We start from the raw sequence: 19,466 nt of genomic DNA on the forward strand, positions 1-19,466 counted from the left end.
GAGTGTGCTACAAGCAGCTATCATTGTAGTTGCAAATTCAAGTGTATTTCATTGTTTCAGGGACTTGGAACTTACAAAAAATATATATATATATATATATATATATATCACGTTTCAGCTCAACTTTCGTCTGCTCATAGGTGTCAGCTTCATTGGAACATTTCGGATTTTATTTTCTTCTATAAGATAACTTCATTGTTAGGGCGACTGAAAAAGCTGTTTTTTTTTGTAGTTTCAAAAGGGCTTCAAGTTCTAAAGTTGTTCTTATAAACACGTTTTTTTTCGACTCAGTTTGTGACAGCTTTCTTTTATCTGTGTAAGTTTTGATCCGATGCTTTTTTTTCAAATCAGGGGAAAGTTAGGCTAAAGTGAATTTTCATCGAGACTTACAATATTTTAGTTTTGGCCGACCTAGATTTAAACAATTTCCATTTTTTTCGGCTTGTTTTTCATGCTGTTGTTGTTTTTCAAGTGTTGCCATGCTCCGCTTTGCCTGTTTCGAAATCACTCATCAGATTTTTTGATGTCTAGAATGAAAGCTAACAAGTAAAGGGTTCTTTCCAAAACTAGCGATTTAGCAAAAAGTCAAAAATGCAAAAGAGATGAAAAAATATTTACTTCTTTCAACGGCGGCCCATTATATATATATATATTTTGTTTTTCTCAAAAACTACTCTTTTAATCTGAGATTGGGCTCAATTGAGACAACAAGCGGTGAGTAGCTACACTGCCTCAGCAATCACCTAGAGATCACTGTCGTTTTTCCAACTTAAATTCAAAAGTATGAGTCCCGAGCGGAACTTGGTTTTTTGCGGTTTAAATTGAATTTTTGGTCTTTGTTTGTCTGCTCGCTTTGCCGGCTTAATTGCAACCCCGGGGTTTTTGAGTGTGCTACAAGCAGCTATCGTTGTAGTTGCAAATTCAAGTGTATTTCTTTGTTTCAGGGACTTGGAACTTACAAAAAAAATTAAATTAAATATATCACGTTTCAGCTCAATTGGTGTCTGCTCATAGGTGTCAGATTCATTGGAACATTCCGGATTTGATTTTCTTCTAGAAGATAACTTCATTGAAAGGGCAACTGAAAAAGCTGTTTTTTGTAGTTTCAAAAGGGCTTCAAGTTCTAAAGTTGTTCTTATAAACACGTTTTTTTTTCGACTCAGTTTGTGACAGCTTTGTTTTATCTGTGTAAGTTTTGATCCGATGCTACTTTTTTCAAATCAGGGGAAGGTTAGGCTAGAGTGAATTTTCATCGAGACTGACAATGTTTTAGTATTGGCCGACCTAGTTTTAAACAATTTCCTTTTTTTTTCGGCTCGTTTTTCATGCTGTTGTTGTATTTCAAGTGATGCCATGCTCCGCTTCGCCTGTTTCGAAATCACTCATCAGATTTTTGATGTCTAGAATGAAAGCTAACAAGTAAAGGGTTCTTTCAAAAACTAGCGATTTAGCAAAAGTCAAAAGTGCAAAAGAGATGAAAAAATATTTACTTCTTTCAACGGCGGCCCATTTTATATATATTTTTTTTCTTCTCAAAAACTACTTTTTTAATCTGAGATTGGGCTCAACAATGCCTCAGCAATCACCTACACTGCCTCAGCAATCACCTAGAGTATAACTGTCGTTTTTCCAACTTAAATTCAAAAGTTTGAGTCCCGAGCGGAACTTGATTTTTTTGCGGTTAAAATTGAATTTTTGGTCTTTGTTTGTCTGCTCGTTTTGTCGGCTTAGTTGCCACCCCAGGGATTTTGAGTATGCTACAAGCAGCTATCATTGTAGTTGCAAATTCAAGTGTATTTCATTGTTTCAGGGACTTGGAACTTAGAAGTAAAATTAATCAAAATATATCACGTTTCAGCTCAACTGGTGTTTGCTCATAGGTTTCAGCTTTATTGGAACATTTCGGATTTTATTTTCTTCTATAAGATAACTTCATTGTAAGGGCAACTGAAAAAGCTGTTTTTTGTAGTTTGAAAAGGGCTTCAAGTTCTAAAGTTGTTCTTATAAACACGTTTTTTTTCGACTTGGTTTGTGACAGCTTTGTTTTATCTGGGTAAGTTTTGATCCGATGCTACTTTTTTCAAATCAGGGGAAGGTTAGGCTAGAGTGAATTTTCATCGAAACTGACAATATTTTAGTTTTGGCCGACCTAGTTTTAAACAATTTCCATTTTTTTCGGCTCGTTTTTCATGCTGTTGTTGTATTTCAAGTGATTGCATGCTCCGCTTCGCCTGTTTTGAAATCACTCATCAGATTTTTTGATGTCTAGAATGAAAACTAATAAGTAATGGTTTCTTTCAAAAACTAGCGATTGAGCAAAAAGTCAAAAGTGCAAAAGAGAAAAAAATATTAACTTTCAACGGCCCATTTTATATATATATTTTTTGTTTTCTCAAAAACTGCTCTTTTAATCTGAGTGGGCTCAATTGAGATAATGAGCGGTGAGATGCTACACTGCCTCAGCAGTCACCTAAAGTAGCACCGTCATTTTTCCAACATAACTTCAAAAGTTTGAGTCACGAGCGGATCTTGATTTTTTGCGGTTAAAATTGAATTTTTGGACTTTGTTTGTCTGCTCAAGTTTTGTCTGCTTAGTTGCCACCCTAGGGATTTTCAGTGTGCTACAAGCAGCTATCATTGTAGTTGCAAATTCAAGTGTATTTCATTGTTTCAGGGACTTGGAACTTACAAGAAAAATTAATCAAAATATATCACGTTTCAGCTCAACTGGTGTTTGCTCATAGGTTTCAGCTTTATTGGAACATTTCGGATTTTATTTTCTTCTATAAGATAACTTCATTGTAAGGGCAACTGAAAAAGCTGTTTTTTGTAGTTTGAAAAGGGCTTCAAGTTCTAAAGTTGTTCTTATAAACACGTTTTTTTTTTCGACTTGGTTTGTGACAGCTTTGTTTTATCTGGGTAAGTTTTGATCCGATGCTACTTTTTTCAAATCAGGGGAAGGTTAGGCTAGAGTGAATTTTCATCGAAACTGACAATATTTTAGTTTTGGCCGACCTAGTTTTAAACAATTTCCATTTTTTTCGGCTCGTTTTTCATGCTGTTGTTGTATTTCAAGTGATTGCATGCTCCGCTTCGCCTGTTTTGAAATCACTCATCAGATTTTTTGATGTCTAGAATGAAAACTAATAAGTAATGGTTTCTTTCAAAAACTAGCGATTGAGCAAAAAGTCAAAAGTGCAAAAGAGAAAAAAATATTAACTTTCAACGGCCCATTTTATATATATATTTTTTGTTTTCTCAAAAACTGCTCTTTTAATCTGAGTGGGCTCAATTGAGATAATGAGCGGTGAGATGCTACACTGCCTCAGCAGTCACCTAAAGTAGCACCGTCATTTTTCCAACATAACTTCAAAAGTTTGAGTCACGAGCGGATCTTGATTTTTTGCGGTTAAAATTGAATTTTTGGACTTTGTTTGTCTGCTCAAGTTTTGTCTGCTTAGTTGCCACCCTAGGGATTTTCAGTGTGCTACAAGCAGCTATCATTGTAGTTGCAAATTCAAGTGTATTTCATTGTTTCAGGGACTTGGAACTTACAAAAAAATTCAATAAAATATATCACGTTTCAGCTCAACTTGTGTCTGCTCATAGGTGTCAGCTTCATTGGAACATTTCGGATTTTATTTTCTTCTATAAGATAACTCCATTGTAAGGGCAACTGAAAAAGCTGTTTTTTGTAGTTTCAAAAGGGCTTCAAGTTCTAAATTTGTTCTTATAAACACGATTTTTTTTCGACTCAGTTTGTGACAGCTTTGTTTTATCTGTGTAATTTTTGATGCGATGCTACTTTTTTCAAATCAGGGGAAGGTTAGGCTACAGTGAATTTTCATCGAAACTTACAATATTTTAATTTTGGCCGACCTAGATTTAAACAATTTCCATTTTTTTCAGCTTGTTTTTCATGCTGTTGTTGTATTTCAAGTGATGCCATGCTCCGCTTCGCCTGTTTCGAAATCACTCATGAGATTTTTTGATGTCTAGAATGAAAGCTAACAAGTAAAGGGTTCTTTCAAAATCTAGCGATTTAGCAAAAAGTCAAAAGTGCAAAAGAGATGAAAAAATATTTACTTCTTTCAATGGCCCATTTTGTACATATATTTTTTTGTTTTTCCAAAAACTGCTCTTTTAATCTGAGATTGGGCTCAATTGAGACAACAAGCGGTGAGTAGCTACACTGCCTCAGCAATCACCTAGAGTATCACTGCCGTTTTTCCAACTTAAATTCAAAAGTATGAGTCCCGAGCGGAACTAGATTTTTTGCGGTTAAAATTGAGTTTTTGGTCTTTGTTTCTCTGCTCGCTTTGCCGGTTTAATTGCCACCCCAGGGATTTTGAGTGTGCTACAAGCAGCTATCATTGTAGTTGCAAATTCAAGTGTATTTCATTGTTTCAGGGACTTGGAACTTACAAAAAAAAAATATATATATCACGTTTCAGCTCAACTTTCGTCTGCTCATAGGTGTCAGCTTCATTGGAACATTTCGGATTTTATTTTCTTCTATAAGATAACTCCATTGTTAGGGCGACTGAAAAAGCTGTTTTTTTTTGTAGTTTCAAAAGGGCTTCAAGTTCTAAAGTTGTTCTTATAAACACGTTTTTTTTTCGACTCAGTTTGTGACAGCTTTCTTTTATCTGTGTAAGTTTTGATCCGATGCTTTTTTTCAAATCAGGGGAAAGTTAGGCTAAAGTGAATTTTCATCGAGACTTACAATATTTTAGTTTTGGCCGACCTAGATTTAAACAATTTCCATTTTTTTCGGCTTGTTTTTCATGCTGTTGTTGTTTTTCAAGTGTTGCCATGCTCCGCTTTGCCTGTTTCGAAATCACTCATCAGATTTTTTGATGTCTAGAATGAAAGCTAACAAGTAAAGGGTTCTTTCCAAAACTAGCGATTTAGCAAAAAGTCAAAAATGCAAAAGAGATGAAAAAATATTTACTTCTTTCAACGGCGGCCCATTATATATATATATTTTGTTTTTCTCAAAAACTACTCTTTTAATCTGAGATTGGGCTCAATTGAGACAACAAGCGGTGAGTAGCTACACTGCCTCAGCAATCACCTAGAGTATCACTGTCGTTTTTCCAACTTAAATTCAAAAGTATGAGTCCCGAGCGGAACTTGATTTTTTGCGGTTTAAATTGAATTTTTGGTCTTTGTTTGTCTGCTCGCTTTGCCGGCTTAATTGCAACCCCGGGGTTTTTGAGTGTGCTACAAGCAGCTATCATTGTAGTTGCAAATTCAAGTGTATTTCTTTGTTTCAGGGACTTGGAACTTACAAAAAAAAATTAAATTAAATATATCACGTTTCAGCTCAATTGGTGTCTGCTCATAGGTGTCAGCTTCATTGGAACATTCCGGATTTGATTTTCTTCTAGAAGATAACTTCATTGTAAGGGCACCTGAAAAAGCTGTTTTTTGTAGTTTCAAAAGGGCTTCAAGTTCTAAAGTTGTTCTTATAAACACGTTTTTTTTTCGACTCAGTTTGTGACAGCTTTGTTTTATCTGTGTAAGTTTTGATCCGATGCTACTTTTTTCAAATCAGGGGAAGGTTAGGCTAGAGTGGATTTTCATCGAGACTGACAATGTTTTAGTATTGGCCGACCTAGTTTTAAACAATTTCCTTTTTTTTCGGCTCGTTTTTCATGCTGTTGTTGTATTTCAAGTGATGCCATGCTCCGCTTCGCCTGTTTTGAAATCACTCATCAGATTTTTTTGATGTCTAGAATGAAAGCTAACAAGTAAAGGTTTCTTTCAAAAACTAGCGATTGAGCAAAAAGTCAAAAGTGCAAAAGAGAAAAAAAATATTTACTTCTTTCAACGGCCCATTTTATATATATAATTTTTTGTTTTCTCAAAAACTGCTCTTTTAATCTGAGATTGGGCTCAATTGAGATAATGGGCGGTGAGATGCTACACTGCTTCAGCGGTCACTTAGAGTAGCACCGTCTTTTTTCCAACTTAATTTCAAAAGTTTGTGTCCCGAGCGGACCTTGATTTTTTGCGGTTAAAATTGAACTTTTGGACTTGTTTGTCTGCTCGTGTTGTCGGCTTATTTGCTACCCCAGGGATTTTGAGTGTGCTACAAGCAGCTATCATTGTTGTCTTAAATTCAAGTGTATTTCATTGTTTCACGGACTTGGAACTTACAAAAAAAATTAATCAAAATCTATCACGTTTCAGCTCATTTTGTGTCTGCTCATAGGTGTCAGCTTCATTGGAACATTTCGGATTTTATTTTTTTCTATAAGATAACTTCATTGTTAGGGCAACTGAAAAAGCTGTTTTTTGTAGTTCCAAAAGGGCTTCAACTTCTAAAGTTGTTCTTATAAACACGTTTTTTTTTTCGACTCAGTTTGTGACAGCTTTGTTTTATCTGTGTAAGTTTTGATCCGATGCTACTTTTTTCAAATCAGGGGAAAATTAGGCTAGAATGAATTTTCATCGAGACTTACAAAATGTTAGTTTTGGCCGACCTAGATTTAAACAGTTTCCATTTTTTTCGGCTTGTTTTTTATGCTGTTGTTGTATTTCAAGTGATGCCATGCTCCGCTTCGCCTGTTTTGAAATCACTCATCAGATTTTTTGATGTCTAGAATGAAAGCTAACAAGTAAAGGGTTCTTTCAAAAATTAGCGATTGCGCAAAAAGTCAAAAGTGCAAAAGAGAAAAAAATATTTACTTCTTTCAACGGCGGCCCATTTTATATATATATTTTTTGTTTTCTCAAAAACTACTCTTTTAATCTGAGATTGGGCTCAATTGAGATAATGGGCGGTGAGATGCTACACTGCCTCAGCGGTCACCGAGAGTAGCGCCGTCATTTTTCCAACTTAACTTCAAAAGTTTGAGTCACGAGCGGATCTTGATTTTTTTGCGGTTAAAATTGAATTTTTGGACTTTGTTTGTCTGCTCAAGTTTTGTCTGCTTAGTTGCCACCTCGGGGATTTTGAGTGTGCTACAAGCAGCTATCGTTTTAATTGCAAATTCAAGTGTATTTAATCGTTTCAGGGATTTCGAACTTACTAAAAAAAGTTAATTAAAATATATTATGTTTCGGCTCAACTGGTGTCTGCTCTTAGATGTCAGCTTCATTGGAACATTTCGGTTTTTAATTTCATCTATAAGTAAACTTCATTGTTGTTGCAACTGACAGTGATGTTTTTGTAGTTTAAAAAGGGCTTCAAGTTCTAAAGTTGTTCCTGTAAACACGTTTTTTTTCGACTCCTTTTGTTAGTGTCACCTTTGTTTTATCTGTTTACGTTTTGTTCCGATGCTACTTTTTTTCAATTAAGGAGAAGGTTGGACTAGAGTGAATTTTCAATTGTCGTTGCTTTGCAAGCGATGCCATGCTCCGCTTCGCCTGTTTCGAAATCTTTCATCAGATTTCTTGATTCCAAGTAAAGGGTTCATTCAAAAACTAGCGAATGAGCAAAAAGTCAAAAGTGCAAAAAAGATGAAAAAAATATATATTTTTTCTTTTAACGGTCCATTTTATTTATATATATATATATATACATATTTGTTTTCTCAGAAATTACCCTTTCAATCTGAGACCAGGCTCAATTGAAATTTTGGGCGGTGAGATTCTACACTGCCTGAGCGGTCCCTTAGAGTAGCTCCGTCATTTTTCGAACTTAACTTCAAAAGTTAGTCACGAGCGGATCTTGATTTTTTTTGCTGTAAAATTGAGTTTTTGGACTTTGTTTGTCTGCTCAAGTTTTGCATGCTTAGTTGCCACCTCGGGGATTTTGAGTGTGCTGTAAGCAGCTATCATTGATGTTGCAAGTGCAAGTGTAGTTCATTGTATCAGGAACTTCGAACTTACAAAAAAATTAATTAAATTTCAGTATGTTCCGGCTCAACTGATGTCTGCTCATAGGTGTCAGCTTCATCGGCCCATTTCGATTTTTTTTGTTCTATAAATGATTTTAATTGTAGGTGCAACTGAACGTGCTGTTTTTTGTAGTTTCAAAAGGGCTTTAAATTCTAAAGTTGTTCTTATAAATACATTTTTTTCGACTCTGTTTGTGTCAGCTTTGTTTGATCAGTGTAATTTTTGTTCCGTTGCTACCTTTTTTCAATTAAGGTGAAGGTTGGACTAGAGTAGAAATTTATCGAGACTTACAACATTTAAGGTTTGGCCGACCTAGTTTTTTAAACAGTTCCCATTTTTTCGGCTGGTTATTCATGCTGCTGTTGTATTGGAAGTGATGCGATGCTTCGCCTATGTCGAAAACACTCATCGGAGTTTTTGATTGCTAAGATAAATGCTAACAAGTAAAGAAATCATTCAAAAACCAGCGAATGAGCAAGAAAAAGTCAAAAGTGCAAAAAAGATGAAAAAAAGTTTTTTTTCTCTTAACGGCCCATATTATATATATATATATAGATTTTTGTTTTCTCAAAAACTACTCTTTTAATCTGAGATTTGGCTCAATTGAGATAACATGTGGTGAGATGCTACACTGCCTCAGTGGTCACCTAGAGTAGCACCGTCGACTTTCTAACTTGACCACAAAAGATTGAGTGCCGAGCGGACCTTGACTTTTTGCGGTTAAAATTGAATTTTTGGACTTTGTTTGTCTGCTCAAGTTTTGTCTGCTTAGTTGCCACCTCTAGGATTTTGAGTGTGCTGTAAGCAGCTATCATTGTTGTTACAAGTGCTAGTGTAGGTCATTGTTTCAGTGGTGTCTTCTCAAAGATTTCTGCTTCATTGGCGCATATCGGATTTTTTTTTGTGCTATAATTAAACTTCCTTGTAGGTGAAACTGAAAGTGTTGTTCTTTATAGTTTCAAAAGGGCTTCAAGTTCTAAAGTTGTTCTTGTAAACACGTTTTTTTTCGACTCCTTTTGTTAGTGTCACCTTTGTTTTATCTGTTTACGTTTTGTTCCGATGCTACTTTTTTTCAATTAAGGAGAAGGTTGGACTAGAGTGAATTTTCAATTGTCGTTGCTTTGCAAGCGATGCCATGCTCCGCTTCGCCTGTTTCGAAATCTTTCATCAGATTTCTTGATTCCAAGTAAAGGGTTCATTCAAAAACTAGCGAATGAGCAAAAAGTCAAAAGTGCAAAAAAGATGAAAAAAATATATATTTTTTCTTTTAACGGTCCATTTTATTTATATATATATATATATACATATTTGTTTTCTCAGAAATTACCCTTTCAATCTGAGACCAGGCTCAATTGAGATTTTGGGCGGTGAGATTCTACACTGCCTGAGCGGTCCCTTAGAGTAGCTCCGTCATTTTTCGAACTTAACTTCAAAAGTTAGTCACGAGCGGATCTTGATTTTTTTTTGCTGTAAAATTGAGTTTTTGGACTTTGTTGGTCTGCTCAAGTTTTGCATGCTTAGTTGCCACCTCGGGGATTTTGAGTGTGCTGTAAGCAGCTATCATTGATGTTGCAAGTGCAAGTGTAGTTCATTGTATCAGGAACTTCGAACTTACAAAAAAAATTAATTAAATTTCAGTATGTTCCGGCTCAACTGATGTCTGCTCATAGGTATCAGCTTCATCGGCCCATTTCGATTTTTTTGTTCTATAAATGATTTTAATTGTAGGTGCAACTGAACGTGCTGTTTTTTGTAGTTTCAAAAGGGCTTTAAATTCTAAAGTTGTTCTTATAAATACATTTTTTTCGACTCTGTTTGTGTCAGCTTTGTTTGATCTGTGTAATTTTTGTTCCGTTGCTACCTTTTTTCAATTAAGGTGAAGGTTGGACTAGAGTAGAAATTTATCGATACTTACAACATTTAAGGTTTGGCCGACCTAGTTTTTTAAACAGTTCCCATTTTTTCGGCTGGTTATTCATGCTGCTGTTGTATTGGAAGTGATGCGATGCTTCGCCTATGTCGAAAACACTCATCGGAGTTTTTGATTGCTAAAATAAATGCTAACAAGTAAACAAATCATTCAAAAACCAGCGAATGAGCAAGAAAAAGTGCAAAAAAGATGAAAAAAAGTTTTTTTTCTCTTAACGGCCCATATTATATATATATATATATAGATTTTTGTTTTCTCAAAAACTACTCTTTTAATCTGAGATTTGGCTCAATTGAGATAACATGTGGTGAGATGCTACACTGCCTCAGTGGTCACCTAGAGTAGCACCGTCGACTTTCTAACTTGACCACAAAAGATTGAGTGCCGAGCGAACCTTGACTTTTTGCGGTTAAAATTGAATTTTTGGACTTTGTTTGTCTGCTCAAGTTTTGTCTGCTTAGTTGCCACCTCTAGGATTTTGAGTGTGCTGTAAGCAGCTATCATTGTTGTTACAAGTGCTAGTGTAGGTCATTGTTTCAGTGGTGTCTTCTCAAAGATTTCTGCTTCATTGGCGCATATCGGATTTTTTTTGTGCTATAATTAAACTTCCTTGTAGGTGAAACTGAAAGTGTTGTTCTTTATAGTTTCAAAAGGGCTTTAAGTTCTCAAGTTTTTATTAGTAACACATTTTTTCGACTCAGTTTGTGACAGCATTGTTTCATCTGTGTAAGTTTTGTTCCGTTGCTTTTTTATTTTTCAAATAAGGGGAAGGTTGGACTGGAATGAACTTTCATCGAGACATACGACTTTTAAGTTTTGGCCGACCTAGTTTTTTTCAAATATGTTTCATTTTTTTTTGGCTTGTTTTTCATGCTGTTGTTGTATTGCAAGTGATGCGATGCTCCGCTTCGCGTGTGTCGAAATCACTCATCAAAATTTTTGATTGCTAGAATAAATGCCAACAAGTAAAACGGCTCATTCAATAACCAGCGAATGTGCAAAAGAGATGAATTTTTTTAATTTCTTTAAAATGAACAAGTACCCGTTTAACAAAAACATTGGAAGCGATAAATCGTATGTGTATATAACTTCTGTTTACTTTACATTTAATCGTTCTAAAATTGAATAGAAGCCAGCTTGGGTTGTTTTCGTCTTGTTTGTTCAATTTCTACACTTATATCAAAAGCATGTATTCATTAATATCCGGGTTGTTAACAAATGTACATGTTGTTAGAAAAAAGTTTTGACTGTGTTAATCATTTGTAGTGCGGCTTTTTTGTCGTAACTGTAATTTACTGTTAGTTTGTAAGTTTTGTATGTATATATTGAATGATATTGAAAGAAGTGCTTCATCGCTTTTTAGGTCGGGTGACTTGGTTTTCTTTCAGGAAAAGTTTTTCAATATGATTGCACTCAAGGTTTTTTAAACGGTCTGACTTTTTTTTCTAATATTCAATTTTTTTTTCTTGCTCACAGGAAGGCAAACCGGGACTTTCCAAATAGGAAATCGGAAATGGCATGAACAAAACGTGAATGGCTTTGAGTTTCGAAGGTATTTTTAGTTATCAGAATTCTAAGCGGATTAAAAAGTGATCCAGTTGTTTCTAATCGGCTGAATTTTCCAATCATATTTTTTCTCTTGAAATCAAGATTTTAAATAATTTAATTGCGTGGTTTTTATTCGGTATTTTTGAGATCAATTACACTTTTCGAACTGTCGTTAGAAACCCATGCGAGATGGAATTTTTGTCTTAGCGGTGAAATTTTCCAATTCCTTCTCCAAGACTATCAAACTTTTTTCTTCTTTCAGCGTAACTGGCCGATCCTTTTTACTCCGTTTCATGAACCAAATATACTCAATATTCTAATTATATATTTTTTCAAAATGCATGAAATATTTTAAATAAAAAACTGAACATGTCTGTACATAATTGTAAATGTTTTTCTTCTTTTTGTAAGACTTAATTTGAGTTGCTCTCAAAAGTGGGCGTGTTAGGGGAGTAAAACCTTGTAGGGTTTGCTGCAAGAAAAGATCTTTGAAGCTAAAATCATTTGGATTTTTCATTCTAGGAGAAGCTTTGATCTGTTTATTGGGCCTGGTTAAACATCAGAAATATTTTGGTAAATTGTCTGGAACTGATTTTAAGAAGGTCGTACTTTTTCGAAATTGCATTTTCGAATTTTTTTAAACCGTTTTTGAATTAAGTTTTTGGATTAGTTTTACATGCAGCGAATTTGGAAAAATTAGATCCTTTAAAATGTAAATTTAAGTGTTCTTCCTTGTTTCGTTGTTTGAGTCATAAGACTGCTTAAATTTGTAGGTACTCCGACAGCTATTTAGAACTGGTTAAGCCCGAATTTGCTTTGTTCAGAGAGAGAATGAGTTTGCCTCGTGTAGTGCTGAGCAGATTTTCAGCTCCCATCGAAAGGCTGGTGTACTGCAAGTTATGTTTGAAGCAGCAATCTTGCAGTTACTACAGGAAAACGACGTCCAACCCGTACAAGCTGGCCAACTTTCGACAGAAACAAGCTGTTACTCATGAATACCTCCCGAAGAAAGTTGATTTCAAACGAATTCTTCCGGATAAACCAGAGGAGCCAGTTCTTGTTGACCATTATCCGGCTAAAGAAAAACTGAAGCATTGTGACCAGCTGATGCAGTTTTTTGAGCCTAAAGATAGTTGGGGAGAGGGTCTGGTGAAAGACTGTTTTAGAGGGCAAAGCTGGTCTCTGGGAGTATTGCGGGGCAAAAGCCATTGTGATCTACATAAGTTGTGGTAGGTTCTTTGTGCTTTTGGGCAAATTTTTTATCACATTTTCTTGCCATGTTGAGATTTGGTGGATTCATCTTATCATTAGTTCTTTGCTGCGGTTTTTTTGCTACTTATACAGTAGTAGCATCTCAAAACGGCTTCACGAAACAAATCAATGTTGGTTTTTCATGATCTGAAAATAATTTGAATTGTTTAATTTCTGCAGGTATGTGTTGTTGAAAGAGCGAAACGTGCTGCTCACTCTAGACAGGGAATGCGAAGAGACAGACAGGACAACACCGCACGAGGACAGATTGGAGAAGGCCGAACAGAGTATGGAGAACATCCTCAATGTTGTGGAGGAGAGAGATGGGGCTGTGGATCGACTTGAGAACGAAAGAAGCCGACCCAAGGGAGCATATACATGGAACATGTTTGGGTTCAGATACTGGAAGTGGTAAGTTCTGAATGCTTCCCTTGTGCAACCTCAAATTGATAATTTTCTGAAAGTCCAATGGCCGCAATTTGCGTTTCGATCTTTTTTAGTTCAGCAGAAACCCCGGAAGTATTGACTTGTCGAAATATACTGAACCCCAAGTAATATTGTAAAAATGGGCAAATTGTCTAGAAATCGGTGTTTATAGGATGTTCATTATTGTAACAATGTGCCTATGCGCTACCAATTTGGTTTAACAAAATCACGAAATCGAATCATCCTTCATATGTATATTTTACTGAAAGCCAATTTTGCAAAAGTTCTTTTTTCGCCCAGTTGGCGTGGAGCTAACGTTTAGGTTTCGTGTGGGATATACATACCTACTTTTATGGCTCGAGCAGCCGTGGCTGAGAGATTAAGACGCGCGACCTCTAACACTAAGGTCCAGGTTCGAATCCCGCTCCGGTGACGGTTGGCGGGGTCGCAGTGTCATCCGCCTCCTCAAGGTAAAATGGATGACTTGTTTCTCCACAAGGAAGAAAAAGCTTAAGCTAGAGAGATAGGAGCTGTGACAAGGGCTGATAAAAACGTCTCGAATGCCAACCTGAACATTTGAAAAGAAACTCAATAGTTTTAAGGAGCTCAATATAAGTCGTACTAAACGCTATTTTGAGGGTCAAGCCTATTGTATATATTTATGAGTAAATTTTTCTGTTAGCTGTTTACTTATTTTTGTCAACTTTGCCCTTGTCATGTTTTTTTTCGGCCATTGGGAGGAGCTTTTTATTCGGGTGTTCTTACCCTTCTATTCGTATTACAATCGGGTATTAGAACTTGGTCCCGTAAACAACTTTGTTAACAGGATGACTGAAATTTGGTCATCTCCAATTTAATCTTTGTTTCTACCCAATTTGACCGTTTAACAGCTGTTATTAAACAGCTGGCTTCAACGACTCAATTGATAATTGTTTTAGAGCTGAAAATTTTTTTTAGATGTAAATTGATTTTTTGTCGGATTTATCGATTTCGACCCAATTTTTGTCGGCTTAGTTGCCGTGTCATTAATTCTGTAATTTTTAAAGCGTTTTTAAGTACTTTGTTTCTTTTTTTTTCATGAGGGTATATAAATTTCATGGTTTTCTGGTTTTTATAGGCGCCAAATATTTCTGTTAGAAATGAAATTTTTTTGAGTTTTCTGCTGGATTTTTTTTTGCAATAATTTTTCAATTTATTGGATACATGGTTTTTGATTTTTTTGTTCTAAAATAGCGTGAAACTAGTTAAGTTTTAGTTAGGTTTGTTTGACGTTTGAGCAATTTAATTTGAAATCGATTGAAGTTGATGATTAAATTTAGTTTCAATATGTCAAAAATATTGATATGTTGTCAGATTTTTTTTTGCAATTTTGACTCGACTGTTTTGTCTACAATGGAATATGAACAACGGTAGATTCTGCACGATATCCAGTAGTGTAGTTTTCTCTGGCTGAATTTTTTTGGAAAAAAAAATTGCGTGTTTTTTCATTTCCTTCGTTGACGTTTTTTTAATGTTTTTTTTTGTTGTGATCTAGCTCTCTTACCGGTGTGAATAATTTTTTTTTGACTATTCTTGATGTAATTGGGTTATATTCATAGGCTTTCATAGATTTTTTAGGTTTTTGTCAAGTTCTTTTCAGTGACTATTTTGTAATTTTTTCATTCATGTTTTTGAAATTTTGTTTTTCGCTTTTTTTTTAATCTTATACTGTAGCAATTAGCGGATAGGGCTTTTCATAGGGCTTTGTTCAACAAAATCCATTTAAGTTTTTCAGTTTTCAAGTTTGAGACATATTATCTTTTGATTTTTATTGTGTATCGCAAGTAGTGCGAAGCTCAGCTTCGCCTCTGTGTATAGTTTAATTTTTTAAAACGCAAAATCAGAAACCACAAATAATCATTGGACTGTGTCGACTGGTATATCATATTAAAGCCCTTTCATTCGTATTTCGAATGATTTTTTAAAATTCTCAAAAAAATGTCCCAGTGCCGGGAAAAGCAAATCACTGAAATATAACTAGTTTTCCGAAGTTTTTAAGAGTCGTTTTTTACGCTTGCGATTAGCAATCGTTATCAAACCGGAGCAGACTTTTTTCGTGTTAAAAACTAGTTGGCAGAATCAGTTCAATCACTTCTTTCCCTTCTTATCTTCGCTTCACTTCTCCTCTTATCTTCTCGTAGCATGTACCAGGTTGCTTCCCCCTTGGCCTGGACTAAAAGCAGTTGCCTTTTTACCCTAAAGCAGTCGCCATTGTCGTGGTCGGATCTTGTTCTTTTTTAGTATCGAGGAAATCTAAAAAAAATTCTGAGAAAAATGAATGAAATGCTAGTTTTTTGTTTGTGTGCTCAGATTTTGTCGGCTAAATTGTAGTTGCAAGTGTTGTTCATTCTAATTTCAAAGGGGGACTTCAACGATTTTTTTAAATTTTTTTTTCGTAAAATCTTTCTTTTTTCGGTTCAGGTGGTGTATGCTCAAAGATGGTCGGCTTAGTTGCCACAGCATTGATGTTTTTTTTTCGCTGTGAACAATTTACATTGTAGTTGTATGTACAATTGTTGTCCATTGTTGCTTAGCATGGACTTTAGACTTTTTTTATAAAAAGCTTTTTTTTCAGCTAAATTTGTGTCTGCTCAAAGGTTGTCAGCTTCATCTTCTTTAGGTGGCGAAAATTTTTTTTTCGTAAAATCTTTCTTTTTTCGGTTCAGGTGGTGTATGCTCAAAGATGGTCGGCTTAGTTGCCACATCATTGATGTTTTTTTTTCGCTGTGAACAATTTACATTGTAGTTGTATGTACAATTGTTGTCCATTGTTGCTTAGCATGGACTTTAGACTTTTTTATAAAAGCTTTTTTTTCAGCTAAATTTGTGTCTGCTCAAAGGTTGTCAGCTTCATCTTCTGATAACAAGAGGACAGAATTCCTGACAACAGATTTTTTTGGGCATGTCTTCATTTTAAATTTCCGCTCCATTCTAATTTTTGCTGGTTGTAAATCAATTCTTGTTTTTAGTTTTCTTTTTTTTCTTATTTTTTGCGCCTTTCACTTCAAGTTGTTTTTCGGCTCAAATAGTTGAAATGGTGATATTTTGTCATTTGAAATGCCATAATTTTAAAATTGCTTTTGTGCTTACAAAAGGTTAGGTGGCGAAAAGCTTATAATTTTTTGGCTCAAAATGTTTTAGTTCAACTTTGATTTTTTTTGGCTCAACAGTCGTCTACCTAATTTTGTCGGCTCAATATTAGCTGATTGATTCTTGTTTTCAAGCTTATCTGAAACTGGCAGTTGTTTTTCTCAGTATTTTGGTTAAATTTAACCGCATTTCAGACAAACGTTAAAAAAATTATTATTACTTTTAAAATGATTTTTACATCTTTTTTTTTCGACTCAGCTTGCATCCTGTTTTTTTGGGTCTAACTGCCATGCCGTTTTTCGCGTATCTTAAGTGGTGTCGAAATAAAACTTGTCCAATTTTCCTGTTTTAATATGAATGAGGAATAGGCTCTAGTCTTTTTTGTGATAATTTTGTTGCTTTTGTATCAAACGGGTCCGAAGCTACTTCGTGGTATTACAAAGCTATTAACGATAGCGAAAAAGCTGTAGCCTACGTCTCTACTACTAGCTGCAACGACCTATCATTGGTTCTGTACGGTGCTTGTAATGATATAGTTTTTAATTTAGTTACATTTTGTTCAGGTTCCGGGAACACTCTGTTCCCTGGTGGGAGAACGAGCGATTCAGACTCGAGAATACCCAATATCGCGATTACGTCATTCCTTGGATGCGCCTCCGTCTTGAACGAAGGAGGACGAAGCTGCTAGCTCAGAGACGACATTTTGAACGAAGGTTGAAAGAATCAGCGAAGAAGTATCCGAATGTACCGATGCCCCCACTGCCTGAAGTTGACAATCCTCTAAAAGAGGAAAAATTCGATATCAATGCGTACATGCATAAATACAAAAACTCAGTTGAACATCAATCAGAATCGACAGATGAGGAAGATCTGCAAACTAGATAGATTTCTTTTATTCTGAGTTTTGATAGCTTTAACAGAATAAACCACGTTTTGTTCTAATAGACGTTTTGTTCATCTGCACAAAAGGATCTGTGGATATAGCCTGGATAAGGTATTTCTGATAAACACCGTGACATATTTTACATTGAGGTGTATTTTGTTCAAAGTTTCAAGTTGTTTTTTTTCCATCTTTTAACACTTACGATTAGCGTTAGTTAAATGATATTTGATCCCTGGAACCTTCAAATTATTTCAGAATTCGAAATGAAATGTAGTGTCAAATTAGACATCTGATCATAAAATGACAGTTGATCCATTCACTGAATCAGAAGGCGCAGATATCGTTTGTGTATTTGTCTGCCATTTTCACGTCAAGAAGGGCAATTTAATTGAATGGAGTAGCCCGACCTCATTTGACCTCAAGACAGACGCGGTCGAGTTCAAATGTCTGCCTAGTGGATCTCATCTGGTCAAAAGAGACACTGTCTTCTTCAAAGTAGGAGACCATTTTGCAGTGAGTCATTTGAAAAATGTTCACATTGATGAACAGCAATCAAATAGTGACGGCAAAAATTTGGAAGATGAAAGGGGAACTCGTATGCGTGCTATAGGGTTTGTTTGTAAATCAGTGCTTCGATTTCAAAAGTACGCTGAGTTTCTGACTAGAAGTGAAGACGTGAGCAGATTATACGAAAGTGTTCATAATGATCCGGATGCTTATGAAATCCTGCAGAGTTATGCAAAAGAGCAGAAAGAACCTGTGCCAAGTGGTCTTAGCTACAGAATTCCATATTCGCCAAACTATGGTACGATGTTAACCAATGAATTATGATGCTATCAACAAATCATGAAGAAACGTCTTTCCGTCATCAAAAGTCGTATCAAATTAAGCACTCCATATTGGTAATAGTTTTTTTGAGAATGGATGAAATTTAGTCTTCATTTACTGGACGAAATTTCTGTATTTCCTGTTCAATAAGTGGTTTTTAATTGATTTAAAAAGCATGTCATAAAGTGCGGCTCAACCTGTTCTGTGCAATGATAACTGGCCTGACTTTTCTGTGCTAACCGAACAGCAAAAGGCTACCTTTGTTTTTTCTAGATGATATATGCTTATCTATTTCTATAATAATTTAGAATGTTTGCTTCAGGTTTCTTTTCACTTATTGAGGATTTCGGTGTCAAACTCCTTGTGCTGTGGAAACTGAGTTTGCTCAATCTGAGGATCCTTTTTTATAGTTCACCTCCGCTTGAAAAACTGTGCAATCAGTTGTATCCTTTATCAATAATATCTCGCTCGTCATTCAAGAAAAACTTTTGCGTTTCTCAGCTTAGTCAAACTTCAAGCAGTGAAACGAGTGAAGCAGAAGATGACTTTTTGGATGTTAATAAATTTTTATTTTACGTATCACTGCTTGATTTATCAGCCAATCGAGAAAATCGGTTTAGCGAGGGAAGCGGTTACATGGCGTGTACCTCAGACAAAGTTGCTGAAGAGTCAATGAAAAGCTGCTACGATATATTCGTTGATGGAACGTCTATACGTTCCTGGCGACGGGATCTAGCAAGTCTGTTGAAACCCTCGAAGGCCGATCAAACACGACTCACAGAGCTGAAAGGGCTGCAGTTGTTTCATTCGGAGTATTCGCCTGAAGAAATCCATGAGACTTTTGCGAAATACTTCATCGATTTGAATAACGGAATATTTAAAACTTTGAATGAAAGTTGTGAAGGTGACAACATCGATGGAAGCCACATGGCTCAGTTAGAGAGTAGTGGGATGGTGAGTTCAACGGTGGGCGAAATATCTAGTGCTCATGTTAGCCAAATGGGGTTGTTGCCTAACAGTGGAGACATGGATTTTGTACAAGAAGTAGCGGCTCATTTTGATTTGAATGTTGTAGTGGTGAAAGATGGAGGATGTTGTCCTATTTTTACAAGTTTCTAAAGAGGCAGACAAGAAAACTGTAAATAGCCCAACAATGGTGAAGGTCCTGGACCTATTTTGATACGTAACTCGCGATAATCAAGATCAGCTTTTGTATGGTGTATTTATGTCAATTTTCAGGATGTGTATTCAAATTATGTAAATTACATTATACAGAGTAGTTTTGTTAGGCGTGGTATAATTTAATGATTATATCAAGTTAGTCCATTTTGAATTAAAGTTTCAGACAACATTCTTTTCAAGAGCACTTTCTTCCAAATCTATACTACATCTAGCTGTGTGAATTATTGCTAGTTGCAACGCAGTCTGATGTGCAAATTCAGTGTCTTTGAATCCGAACAGAAAGAAAACATGGAAAGTTTCTGGTTTTGCCCATGCCGCAGACCATTAGTTTGAAAATGGCAGGTTCTGAAACAAGAGAGTAATCTATACATTCGGGGTTTCACATGACATATGTTTAAGAAGTCCTTATGTTGACATGTTAAAATGCCAATATATTAG

General features: G+C 35.5%; 2 protein-coding genes across 2 annotated transcripts; both read left to right on the top strand.

Moving 5' to 3' along the window:
• The first annotated feature begins 12,157 nt into the window (after window positions 1-12,157).
• Window positions 12,158-17,103, top strand: LOC134839444 (large ribosomal subunit protein uL29m-like). Its single transcript, XM_063854992.1, has 3 exons — window positions 12,158-12,558; window positions 12,761-12,991; window positions 16,699-17,103. Exons 1-3 carry the CDS (start codon window positions 12,161-12,163, stop codon window positions 17,018-17,020), a joined length of 951 nt encoding a protein of 316 aa, XP_063711062.1. The 5' UTR covers window positions 12,158-12,160; the 3' UTR covers window positions 17,021-17,103.
• A 174-nt stretch (window positions 17,104-17,277) lies between these two features.
• LOC134839533 (DENN domain-containing protein 11-like) lies at window positions 17,278-19,185 on the top strand. Its single transcript, XM_063855116.1, has 2 exons — window positions 17,278-17,823; window positions 18,169-19,185. The coding sequence occupies exons 1-2, from the start codon at window positions 17,319-17,321 to the stop codon at window positions 18,963-18,965; spliced, it is 1,302 nt and encodes a 433-aa protein (XP_063711186.1). The 5' UTR covers window positions 17,278-17,318; the 3' UTR covers window positions 18,966-19,185.
• Window positions 19,186-19,466: the final 281 nt, after the last annotated feature.

Source organism: Symsagittifera roscoffensis, chromosome 2 (genome assembly GCF_963678635.1).
Source record: "Symsagittifera roscoffensis chromosome 2, txSymRosc1.1, whole genome shotgun sequence".
Classification (NCBI taxonomy): domain Eukaryota; kingdom Metazoa; phylum Xenacoelomorpha; order Acoela; family Convolutidae; genus Symsagittifera; species Symsagittifera roscoffensis.